This window comes from Heloderma suspectum, chromosome 3, assembly GCF_057233095.1.
Source record: "Heloderma suspectum isolate Gila_16-S chromosome 3, 16-S_ref, whole genome shotgun sequence".
In the NCBI taxonomy this organism is placed as follows: Eukaryota; Metazoa; Chordata; class Lepidosauria; order Squamata; family Helodermatidae; genus Heloderma; species Heloderma suspectum.
Window position 1 is genome coordinate 258,343,238 of NC_139460.1, and position 13,676 is coordinate 258,356,913.

The 13,676-nt window shown below is 41.7% G+C and overlaps 1 protein-coding gene across 2 annotated transcripts in view; it reads right to left on the reverse strand.

Annotated features, from left to right (window-relative positions):
• Positions 1–10,073: 10,073 nt before the first annotated feature.
• CNNM2 (cyclin and CBS domain divalent metal cation transport mediator 2) overlaps positions 10,074–13,676 on the reverse strand; it is a 181,036-nt gene continuing 177,433 nt past the window's right edge. The window contains exon 8 of one of the 2 annotated variants that reach the window (XM_084846429.1): positions 10,074–13,665. In XM_084846429.1, the coding sequence (XP_084702555.1) occupies positions 13,456–13,665 (210 nt within the window). In that variant the 3' untranslated portion in view covers positions 10,074–13,455. The remainder of the gene's footprint in view (positions 13,666–13,676) is intronic. The other variant, XM_084846430.1, reaches the window with a different exon arrangement.

Consider the following 13,676-nt stretch of genomic DNA (forward strand, 5'->3'; position numbering starts at 1 on the left):
GTCACTCAAGCAGAGGTGATGAAACCAAGGCCTACAACAAGAAGAGAATAGTAGTAGTAGTAGTGAGAGACTCCTTGTTGCGTGGGATCGAACCCCAAGTATGTCACGAAGACCCGTGGACTCACCAGGTATGCTGTCTCTTGGGAGGATGGATTACAGACATGATGGAAGGGTTGCCTGCACTCATAAAGCCCACTGACAGGTATCCCTTTCTTCTCATCCATGTGGGAAAAAATGATACCGCCAAGCGGAGCTACGAAGAAATTACGTGAGACTTCGAAGCTTTGGGAAGGAAACTCAAGAACTTTGGGGCCCAGATAGTTTTCTCATCCATCCTTCCTGTAGTCAGAAGAGGGATAGAAAGGGAAAGAAAAATACTCCAGGTGAATGACTGGCTACGAAGGTGGCGCTGGTGCGAGAGATTTGGATTCTGGGACCATGGGCTATACTTCCTGGAAGATGGACTGTTGGCAAGGGATGGGTTGCACCTCACAAAGGCTGGGAAGAATGTGTTTGGCCACAGCATGAAGAACTTCATCAGGAGAGCTTTAAACTGAATGCTATGGGGAAGGGAGACGTAAAGTTGGGGGTAACAATGGACAAAGGCTCAAGCACCGCAACAGAGAGAACAGCTCTAATAGTGCCCAATAATAGTCATCACAAACATACAGGAAGAAAGCCAGACCATGAAGCACATGGTCTTCGATGTCGATATACTAATGCCCAGAGTATGGGAAACAAACAGAATTAACTTGAACTCTTAATACAGGAGGGAAATTATGACTTGATAGGTGTAACTGAGACTTGGTGGGATGACTCTCATGACTGGAATACAGCAATTGAAGGATATAACATGTTCAAAAAGAACAGGAGGAACAGAAAGGGAGGTGGGGTTGCACTGTATGTGAAAAATTCATATATCTGCACAGAAATACAGGAGGAGGAGCTTGGTAGCCCCATCGAGAGCATCTGGGTTAAAATAAATGGAGCAAAGAATAAAAGGAACATGGTGGTCAGAGTCTACAGAGTCCAATCAAGGAGAAGACGAGGATGAAACTTTTGAAAAGCAAATAGCCAAAGTTTCAAGGAAGCATGATATAGTAGTAATGGGGGACTTCAATTTCCCCGATATTTGTTGGGAGACAAATTCTGCTAAACATGGCCCCTCCAGGAAATTCCTGACTTGTGTGGCGGATAACTTCCTCCCACAGAAAGTAGAGGAAGGAACTAGAGGATTGGCTATCCCTGACTTGATCCTAACCAAGAGAGATGACTTAGTGGATAAAGTAGCAGTTACAGGAACTCTGGCAGAAAGCGAAAATTCCAACTAGAAAAAAAGGTGGAAGACAACAGAAGAAGCCAGTGTGGCTTCACAAAAAGCTTAGAGATGACCTGAAAATAAAAAAGGACACATATAGGAATTGGAGAGAAGGCCAAGCAACAAAGGAAGAGTACAGGCAGGTAGCACAGAATTGCAGGGATGGCGTCAGGAAGGCTAAAGCTGAGAATGAGGTGAGGTTAGCGAGGGATGCTAAAAGCAACAAAAAAGCTTTCTTCAGCTATGTGCATAGTAAAAGACAGAGGAAAGACATGGTGGTTCCGCTATTAAATAAGGATGGCAAAATGATAACAGATGACAAAGAAAAGGCAGAAGTGCTTAATGCCTACTTTGGCTCAGCCTTCTCCCAAAAGAGGGTCTGTGACCCCCCTGGCAAAGGCAAAGTACAGGCTGAAGGGGCAGGATTGCAGCTTCAGATCGATAGGCATATGGTCAAGGAACACCTAATTACTTTGAATGAGTTCAAATCTCTAGGGCCAGATGAACTGCACCCTAGATTAATAAAGGAACTGGCAGAAGAATTCTCAGAGCCACTGTCTATTCTCTTTGAGAAATCATGGAGGATGGGTGAAGTGCGAGATAACTGGAGGAGGGCTAATGTTGTCCCTGTCTTCAAAAAGGGTAAAAAGGAGGAACCTGGGAACTACAGACTAGTCAGTCTGACATCAACCCCTGGGAAAATTCTGGAGCAGATGATAAAGCAATCCATCTGTAAGCACCTTGAAAACAATGCAGTGATTACTCGAAGCCAACATGGATTTGTCGAGAACAAATCCTGCCAGACGAATTTGATCTCATTTTTTTATCAAGTAACCTCCCTTGTGGACTGTGGGAATGCTATGGATATAATAGACTTTGACTTCAGCAAAGCAAAGTGCCCCATGATATCCTGATGAGCAAACTCACTCAGAGTGGGCTAGATGTAACAGTGATCAGGTGGATCCACAGTTGGCTACAGTATCGGACTCAAAGAGTGCTTATCAATAGGATCTTCTCAAACTGGGGAGAGGTAATGAGCGGGGTACTGCAGGGCTAAGTCCTGAGCCAGCACTCTTCAACATTTTTATTAATGATTTGGAGGAGGAGGTTCAGGGAATGCTGATCAAATTTGCACTTGACACAAAATTGGGTGGGATAGCTAATACCCTGGAGGACAGAAACAAAATTCAACGTGATCTGGATAGACTGGAGCGCTGGGCAGAAAACAAGAGAATGACATTTAATAGGGATAAATGCCAAGTTCTGCACCTAGGAAAAAGAAACCAAAGGCACAGTTACAAGATGGTGGATACCTGGCTCAACAACACTACAAGTGAGAAGGATCTTGGGATTGTTGTATATCACAAGCTGAATATGAGCCAACAATGTGATGTGGCTGCAAAAAAGGCAACTGCTATTTTGGGCAGCATTAATAGAAGCATAGCTTCCAAATCCCGGGAAGTACTAGTTCCCCTCTACTCAGCGCTGGTTAGGCCTCATCTGGAATACTGTGTCCAGTTCTGGGCACCGCACTTTAAGAAGGATGCAGACAAACTGGAGAGGGTTCAGAGGAGGGCAACAAAGATGATCAGGGGACTGGAAACAAAGCCCTATGAGGAGAGACTGAAAGAACTGGGCATGTTTAGCCTTGAGAGGACTGAGGGGAGAGATGATAGGCACTCTTCAAGTATTTGAAAGGTTGTCACAGAAAGGAAGGCCAGGATCTCTTCTCGATTGTCCCAGAATGCAGGACACGGAATAATGGGCTCAAGTTACAGGAAGCCAGATTCCGGCTGAACATCAGGAACAACTTCCTGTTAAAGCAATACGACAGTGGAACCCATTACTGAGGGAGGTAGTGGGCTCTCCCAGATTGGAGGCATTCAAGATGAGGCTGGACAGCCATCTGTCGGGGATGCTCTGAGTTGGATTCCTGCATTGAGCAGGGGGTTGGACTCAATGGTCTTGTAGGCCCCTTCCAACCCTACTATTCTATGAGTCTATGAGTCACTGAAATGCCCCCAAAATGGTTTCTCTCTGGGCATTACGATGATATTGCTTCCGTTCTATTTTGTCTTGCTAATGTTTGGTAGAAAGAGTGGTGGCTGACAGAAACAGAATGACAAATGGGAGACAAAAGAAGTGCTGTTGGGGACAGGAAAGCTTGCTGAAAAGCAAGCTAGAAAAATTCAGCTATTTTTCTAATCTATTATGTAGTTGTCTCTTACTGTCAGTCCCTATTTGTTATGTTTGTATCTTCATTCTTCCTCCATAGAACTCAGAGCAGTATCAGTAGCTCTGAGAGCTTCGGCTATTGGGCGGTATAGAAATATAATAAATAAAACTTATGTCAGTTTTGGGTTTCTAGCATTACTTTTAAGAGAAACTTGAAAACACAATCTGTCAAAAGGGCTGCTGCCATAAGGCTAGCCAACAAATCCTCTTCTTCATATAGCCCCATGTAAGTAGAGCTTAAACTAGATACAAATGCTTCAGAGCCAGCGCAATAGTTACACATGAGGTTGAAGAGGCGCAGGTTCAAATCCCCTACCAGGCAACCTTGTGCTACTCACACACTCAGCCTAGCTTACCTCTTAGGTGGTTGTGGGGATAAATGGGGATTTATCCTTCTATGCCACATGAAGATCCATGGCAAGGGCAGGATACAAAAGTATTTAAAATTCCATCAGACAGGATCCTGCAGAGCTGCCAGACCAATAGCCAAACTTTAAATGCCAATTGATTGTGCTCTTTGGGGGCAATTAGGATGGCACAGAAGGGTTTTGCCTGTTATCGGGTCCCTTGAGATCACTTAATATTACTTACTACCCTTGTTGGCCATCCTTCCTTTGCCTTATTTCCAAGCAATATGAACATGCTGTCCCCAGCAGTTTCTCAGCCACTGAGCTTTCAAGTCTATATGGGTCTAGGAACACCAACTCCACTTGCAACCCCTTTGGTCTCCATTCTTCCTCAAAAACCTCCCCACTCTACAGATAGCTGGAAGAAGAAATGCATGTGAGACATCCTCCATGCCAAAGTGAAATGGCAAACAACATAAGCCTAAAGGACAGGGCTAGCCTTCAATATCTCACTAACATGGGATATATTTTCTTATTATATATAAAAGTAAATGGCTGTATCTGACATTGTATAGTTCGAGTGTCACAGGCACTTTGACCTGCTGGAAGTTTTATCACAACACAGTACCTACCTGTAAGGATATTTAAACTTTTAAAGCATTTCCCAACTATATCCATACATCCCTTTGGCCAGAATACACAAATTAGAAAAGCCAACAAAGGGTGGCACAGATCACCTATGGAAAGAGAACACATACGAAAGAGGTGCTCAAGATATTACTGAGAAAGCTAGAAGACACTCCCATAGCAGATACCATGTATGTGTTAAGGTTTTTGCTAGCTAGGCTACACTCAGCAAATTAGTGATATAGACCCCAAAAGATTAAGCCATAATACTACTAACTTACATCCCCATTCCATAAGCAAAGTTGACATAGCAATCATTTCTAAGTGACTAGCTGAGGAGGTATCTACGGAATGTTGGGCATTTTCTCCCATATGCACTTAGATGTATATTCCTTTGTGAAAAAACATATAAAGTAAAGAGAGGCCATGCAAGTGTATGTTTTGGATCTGATACATACATCAAGAAGGAAACACTTGCACTGTTTATTGAAAGCTTATATTTCAAGAAAAACTTTGTGCATATCCATCAGGTCAGCAAACCCTCCCCTCATAAAACTTAAATAGCATGTTTAATATTACACAGGAATAAAGCAGCTAGAAAGGAGGTACTAGGAGTTGCCGTGAGCAGCAGAGATAGGTGTGGTGACAATGACAGAAACAGGAGGAAAGAAGCAGAAGTTTGAGGAGCCAGCAGACAAGGCTTGATTTGACCCTCTAGATATAATCTAGAGTTTCTTTCGCAGTGAGAACAAATGCAACCAGTGTCTCCTTTCCATTTCTAAGTGATGGCTGTGGACCTTGTCCTGCTTGCTGCAACAGGAAACTAATAGAACATCAACAAGACTATCCGTAGCCATTCATGAGTTCTAGGCAAATGCTGTCAGAAGCCACATTCACTTCAAGATGCGCCCTCCTCCATATCCCAAACTGCTAATTTTTAAAAATCACCAATTCACAGCCTTGTAAATAAAGATGAAGTATGTGTGGTGGAAAAGGCTACTTAAAGCTGGAAAGTTCAACAGGAAAAAAATCATTTATCTAATAGAAATAAACTGCTTTTCAAATAAAATCACAAAAATATACAAATAAATCAGTCAAAATAAATAGAAGAAACTGAAAATCTGCCACTGAGAAATTGTACATTCCATTGGGATATCATTCGGCTTATGAAATGCATACATTTCATTTGTGCTTTGTCAGGGTTTATACAAACATACAATGTGGAGTATTGTCAGCAGAATGTTACAACTCTGAAAGAAATGCATTAATGTACAATATGATACAATTTAACAAAGAACCCACAAAAGACAAAAAAGAGAAGTATAGAAGCTTTGGAATGCAGCAATATATGGAAAAAAAAACTATTACTTAAAAGGCCATGACATGCTGTAGGAATACTGGAATATGTGCAGCATACGACGGTTTTTAAAGACAAAAAGGTAACTGCATAGGAAAGCTTGGCTGGAGAAAAGACTCCAAGTTTCAGCTAATTGCCTTGGGCTGGTCTGTGATAAGCATAAGAATTTTGAGGACATACAGATGGAACATATTTTACACATTGTCTGCCTGTCTGTGAAGAAATTACCGTAAGAAATAAAGAGCTCTGAGGTTCAAGCCACAGGGGTGTGCCATCTTCCCACATTTTGTGCAACCCTAAAAGGTTAGTAATACCTTTCCCCCCTCAAAATACAGTTTAGGACTTGATTTCAGGAATGGGAGGTGTGTAGTGGTTCTCTCACCACTCTCTCTAGGTCAGTGAGGCAAAATCGGGGCAAGTTCTTCAGGATAATCAGGATAATTAAACTTTAACTAGGAAGTGAATTGGGGAATATAATTACAACAATAGGGTCAACATTCACAATGTCGGACCAAACCAAGATGGATTACAACTAGGAAACATGGCAGCAGTCACAAAATGCCACACTCTCATACCAAACTGTCAGTAAACACAAGTGACAGAAGACATCTCTGAAGTACATCCCAGATAAATAGAACCTGCTGGGCACCACTGCACAACCTATACTCTCTCTTTCAGAGTATTAGACCCAGTTTACCTCTCTCCTTGTGGGATGCACTAACGGAAAGAGACGGGCTAGATTACAGAAATGTGTTACACCAGCAACAGCAGAAGTAGGAGCCCGAGTACCACAGATACCTACTACAAAGGCTTGCAAACTCCCCTTCCTGCTCAAAGGGCCAAACTAGACCTTTTTCATACATGTTTGCAATACTCCAGGCTTTTCTTTTAATAAAAATACCGCCTCCAATTGCTGTGTTTGGGAGCAAAAGAAGTGGTGGAGAGAGGTGGCTAACTCTAGAGAGTGATATTATTCTGTTCAAAGCAAAGGGTGCCGGGGGGGGGGGAAATATCTGTGCAGGAGCAGGTTTAAGGAGAAAAATGGCCCACAGTTAACTACTCCCTCTGCCCTGGCATTCCCAGTTACAGTCTTTGAGGCCACTTCTCTGATTTAAAAAAAAATGGAGAAACATTACATGCATATGCACATAACATCTAGTTTGGCCCTAAAAGGCTGGGTTTTACAACTGACTAATTATTCACTAATTCCCCTCAGATTCTAATGGACTCCTGCACCAAGTATATCTCCACGCAGTGGCCCAAGATGGAATGACACAATATATATACATATGTACATGCATGTACACACCAAGCAAATTCAAACAAGACCCCAATTTATCCACATCACAATTGTGCAGGCAGGACAGAAGAATCAAGAGTCAGAAAGCAAAATCTCACGATGCACCAGCACTTCCCAATTGTGACAACATTTACAAAATAATGATCTGCAATCCTACATTCCTTCCATTATTACCTTCAGGCTTTAAAGCTCATTGCTGTTAAGCTAATCCAGTAAAAACATATTCTAGAATTCACAAGATTGCGTGTCGCGCATTTTGCTGAAAGGCAGCCCTTTGGCGTTAGCAGGACTGCCATAGCAGCTAGACAGGCACTTCAGTGGAAACAATTCCAGCTGCCAGCACTATGACATGGTGAAGAGGGTAAACACTTGACACATCAGTGGGAAAGGGTTCGAGAAGGAGTATGTGGATGTGAACCTAACTAACTTGAAAAGCAAAAATACATTCTTTTCTGAAGAGGGTCCACCTCTTCCTGGGACAAGAGCATCGCCAACTAACATAGGCATGTATTTTAGGCAGCAACTGTCTCACAAAACAAGTGATAAGTTATAGCTGGTTAGTAGCCCATTGCAATGGCATTTTACACCAAACCACATAAAGGCAATAAACCTTAGCCAGCAAGACTGCAAATTCCCCCTTCATTGATATTCTAATCTGGGCTCTCCACCTGGCTGCTTATGGCAATTGCTGTCCATTGTAATAAGTCCAGAAATGAGGAGAGGCAAGAGGAGACTCTATGAGGATTAGCATGGTCACATTCCAGAGGAGGGAAAAGAGGAAACCACTGAAAATAAATAGTGGAAGGGAAGGAAGAGAGGTAGTTCAGTGTACCAGATGCCCCAGCAGGGTGCCATGTTCTAAAGATCCTACCATCTGTGCATTTTCCCAGGGCATCAAGCAAATTTGTTTCAACTTATAAAGTGGGCACCATCTTAAGAGTAGGGAGACATTTTTTCTTCTTCAGTAAACCAGGTGGTCTTTGCATTCAGTTGGTCAAATGGTTTAGCTCAGATATTTCCCCCCAAAAGCCAAAACATTTTTTAAAGAAAAACACTTGAAGTTCATTTTATCCCAAAGTTATACTAAGGCACAGTTCACCCAGAGACTGACCATCCTGCCAACTGGATACCAGAGCTAACAGGAAAAAGCAATTATGGTCAAGCGCAAACATTTTTGCTAGCTACTGTTCCTGTGCTCCCCAATTTAATCAAGGGATGCCTGACACTAAAGGCCTGTTTAGACCCAAAATGAAACACATACCGCATATTCCATCAATGCATGAAAGGGGAAAGGGACCATGCCTGCTAGCCCTGATGTGCCTGTTGGCCATGCCCTACTGGCAGCTGCACGTCCAGCAGTACTCTGAAATGTTTCTACGCATGTTTGGATGTACATACATAAGGCTCTTCCTCTCAACTGGGAACCTGGGGCCAACCAGGGTTCCAATCATGAAGAGTTTTATGGAGAAAGAGTTGTATGTGCACATCAACATTGGGTCTAGCAGGATTTTTTTTTTCCTGAACAGCCATTAGGAGACTAGCATATTACATAATAATACTAACTATTAATCACACATGGGGTCTCATCTGTATTATAAACCACTGAACAAGTTACTCCTCTATATTAATATTTGGCCTACTTCACACATCAGCCACCATGTGGAGGTTTTTTGAAATTACATCGCTACAGCTCCATGTGGCAAGCTGCTCATGTTCAGTGGCTTACCATGTACTTTGCTAGAAGCAGCCAACAACAACGTTTTACAGCAGCATAGAGAAAAACCATGGTTGCAGTGACCAATGCACAAACACAGCTCACCACACAGAAGGGCCACTGTGGGTGCAATTCCAAAGCAGCCTCCAGGTGGTCATTCCTGTGTGTGATGTGGGACCCAATCATTTCAATGCAGCCTTCAGGGCACTGGAAGTAAAAGCAGCACACTTCGTGTTCCGAGAGTTCACATGAAGCACCACAGTAGAGCAAAACAACTATCTAAGTGACATTCAGTCAGGCCCACTGTCATTTTGTCCCTGGATTTCCCAGTACAATTTCTACCAATTTACAATTACCAATTCCTAACTCAATGAGAGTGCCAATGTCTTTAATTGAGTGCACTGGGTGTATTATCTCCCATCACACAAGGATACAAGCCTGCAGAACTTCCTTCCTGTCATGGAGCTATTAAAACATCAAGCCTCCCCCCAGTGATAAGCTGTGGCAATGTAATGAGGGTGCAAGGATAGAAAAAAGGTAAACTCTCTACCACACCTCATTCACTTGAAAGGGTCAGGTGCTGCTATATCCACTTTTTGGGATGTTGCTCATAGATAACCTAGGCATGAATGTACACTAAAAAGAGAAGTGGGTAGCAGAAAGAGGGGAGACAGGAAGACACATTAATGAATAATGCCAAAACAATTAAGAATCACTTTAAAAAGATAGGAGTTTTCCACACTTGGGCGACACCACCCTTCATCTTGTGCCACAACCTCCTGCCCAAATCATGGCCTATGCCACTTGGGACATTTTCTCAATAATTTTGGCAAGAACCATACAAAATAATTTGGAAAACGAATTGTACATGACTGCAAAGCTTGACTTACTGCTCTTCAGCCTTCATTTACTTCATTTACTCCACCTATAGTTGGTTAGTGCTTCTAATAGTCTGAGCTGTTTCACCTGGACAGCTAGATAGTGGGATGAGATGAATGATACTCTGCAGGCCCTATGCAGCCTAAGATGGCAAGCCTAGAGAGGGAAAAGGCTCAGAAGCTACCTCCCTCTCCCAAACATAGGTTTTCATGCTTTGTATGACCTCTGGGGCACTAAAATCAGTGTCTTATTTGGAGACAGAACAATTACCATTCAGCACTAATTCTTCTTTCTTTATAAAAACTCAGCAACACACATGATTAAAAAGTGTAACGTCTCTGGTTGTTCAAAGCTATTCACATAAACAGGTGCAAAATTCACAGGCTTTTAGATTATTATTGTCAAAAACCTCACTTCAAAAAGAACATTTGCACAAAAATGGCATCCCAGTTCCACAGTATAGAATAAAGGCTGAACAGCCACCACTGGCTACCAAATTCTTGACTGTATAACAAGAAATACAAAAAGAGTGAAAGCAGCAGAGCAATTGGGGAAAGATGCCAATTCCAGTAAATCAAAGTTTTAAGACTTTCAGACTGGAGTGCTGGTTCCCAAAGCTGCCAACAGCAGAACAATTCTGTGCCCTATCTTGCATTCTGCTGCTTTGTGGTATTTAGGCAGGAAGGGCTCTAAGGATCACTTTCTGAAGTAATGAAAATCAAACATTTTTATCTCAAATGTCTGTCTGTCTATCATGTTATCTCCTGGTGAAATGATTGGTCTTAGTAGTATATAACATGGGAAACATGATTTTAAATAATTTGAATACTATTCCCAGAGACATGGCTAAATTTAGATAACTGGTGAATGTGGATTTTCCATATTAAATTTTGATAAACATATATGTTCAGTCAAGTCTAGAGCACTATGGAGCAGGGAGGAAATCACTCACTAGAAAGCAGAGGAGAACTGCTATGCAAGTGTTGACACCAAGGGACATCTAGGAGCCATTTTTCATAATGCTGTCCATTATTTGAATTGAGAGCATCCTTCCATAGCTTCACAGAGGCTGGTGTCTTTATTTAATACAAATAGCCTGGTACTCATTTGTTCTGTACCACAAAACATTCAGGGAGATAGGTCATCCTCCAAACCCTAGGCTATGGGAGAACACCTTTGCCCGTATGGACTCTTTGAGACCTAATTCATATTAATTAAACAAATTTGACATAAGCATTGAAGACTTACAACAACAAAAAACTCAAGAAAAGTCAGTTGTGAATGGTCAGGAGAATTATTTGGAGCACCATCACTTCATTTGAAGAATTCAACATGTCTTATGGGGCACAAATTTTTGTAAAGACACAGAGCTGCCTGAAATACAGGAACAAGACCAGTTAAGAATCCCTTTCTTGCTAACAAACATTCCCCACTTTCCATCTGTTGTAGCATTCCAGCTAATAATGGAGCACCTTTCCATTCCAAATTTCAACACTGTTATATGCAGGAAGCATACAACTTTGCAGTCTCTAAGTCTCAAAGGCCTATTTGCAATTTCTTAAGTACTTCCTAACAGTCCTGGAAAAGGATGTCAAATAGAAACAGTATGTTTTTTTGAAAAATAGGAACATATTAGTATTTTTAAAATAACACAACAGCCATAAAAGTAATTATACTAGTAAATGTAAAGTCCAGATTTTTCAATCACGCTGAGTGTCATAACTGAAACTTGAGTTGTCCCTCCATGGGGTTTTTCTTAAAAGGCTTGATATGCTTCATGGGAACTGCAATATCAACTAACTTCCTCCTTGCCATCTCTTCTTACATGGGCATGCATGAAAGAAAGCAATGTTTCTTTTACATATTTTAAACTGCTGAATAAGATCCACTGTCTGAAACATAATTGAATAAATTTTACTTAGGCACACACAAGGAGCTGTCGGGATGGGGGACAATGTACCTTCTGCATAAATAGAACTATGGAGTATTTACATCTCACCCTGTGCTAAACCGCTTGTCCACCTGCATAATGGAATGTGAGGCATGCCTTCCACAAGGATTCTGGCAAAGCATAAAGAAAATAGGAAGGCAGGGGAAAAATTTCACTCTAAGTAACAGGGTCTAGAAGTCTGCCCAGAGAGTATTCTGTGGAACAGGCCCCTTTATCTATAGATTAATACTGATTTTCACAATTGTATTTCTTATAAGCCATGAGAAGGGACACAGGCAACCCAGGGTCATATTGATGTCAAGCAAAGTTTCTCAACGCCATAATTCAGAGAGCTCCTCATGGAATACTCCCCATAATACTCCCGAAGTAAATTTTAGCCTCCTGAGATGTGGGAGCTGGGAATATCCTGAAGGCATTTCTGGTCCATTTTTCATACCCAAATGGCTGTCTCACAGAACTCATTAAAAACTGGAGGTTAAAAAGGTGGCTCCCGTAAGTGAGAACTTATAGAAGAATAGAAATACTTGATATCACTGTTGAAACACATACATCATCAAATACAGGTTGATTTCATCCTGAAAGGCTTTTGCAAAATGTAAAAGAGAGCATGGTGGTTCAGCATCCACAGTGACATGCATCTTGTAGGAAGAGAGCCTTTGGGAGGATTTACTTTGGCTGTCAGCATAGCAACATCTTTAAACGAACGATTTGAAGTGACTGGTGGCCTGACATGTCTTACATTCTATCCTGCTTATATTAGGTAATCTTTACTCAAAGTAAAGAGCAGGCTCACTATGATGATGCATCAGACTCTGAAAATACAAACAAGTTTAGGTCCACACTCAGCACAGGAGGGATGGCAGGGAATATCACCATTACTCCTCCAAAATAAATAAAAAATGCTATGTGAAATTCTCTGGGGGAAAGTACTACCTCTGAAAAATCAAACACTCACCTTCATATGGCACAAACCAGATTTTCTAACACTCCTAAACTCTAAAATATGACAGTTTACAAGGAATGTTTGCATGCACAACCCCAAAATACCTCCTCCCCTAGAGGCTAGACAGAGGGAGAACACAGTTTTTCCCTCCAGTCTCCCAATAGAGATATGCCAGAGGTTCCTTAAGTTTCATTCATTCTTTGTTCTTTACATTCTAGTACCAGTTTGCCATTTCAATGAGGGAGGAAACAAAACAATTAGGGACAGATCGGAACACTGGGGCAAATTCACAAACATTACAATAGAAGTTAACTGGGAAAGTCCTGAAACAATTAAAACTGCAAAATACTTCTTTAAAAAAACATGATCTGTCTTGAAAAAATAAACCACAGCTGTTGGTTTAAATTTTTCTGTACATATTTAGAAGGATCATCAATACAGGTGGAAAAATAAACGTGATTCTATTCCACTAGGAAGAATTTTGCCATTTACCCCAGAAGGATGGCTCATCATTCCCAAGCTTTGCTTAGGTGTTTGTTGCTTTTTCTTTTTTCTGTGTCCATCTGTTATTCTCCTTGCTCCCATTTATTCCTGTTTCTTTTTTCTGCTCCCAGGATGGGCATAAAGTCTTTGGACTCAGAGCACTGGATGTAGCACACCTTAATAAGCACATACTGATGGTGTTCACAGTCTGGTAGAAGGCAAGAAGGGATGAGGACTGGTCTTGATGAACAGGGGGTTGGGATGAAGGGTAGAGGAAGAGGGTAATGCTGTTTGTCAGCTCCTAGATGGCGCCTTCACTGTGCATACTGTGGTTGGACTTGTTGTGAGTTACACAGTTCTGTTCATTCAGCAGATTTGCCATCTCATCTGGCAAACCATCATGCAGTTCTGTAAGAGTCAGTTCTATTTTAGTGGTTTCACTGTCTGAGGACTGAGGTGTTTTATCCATCCGGGATGCCATGAGGGCATTTTGGTATTGCTGTCTTGAGATCTATGCCGTGA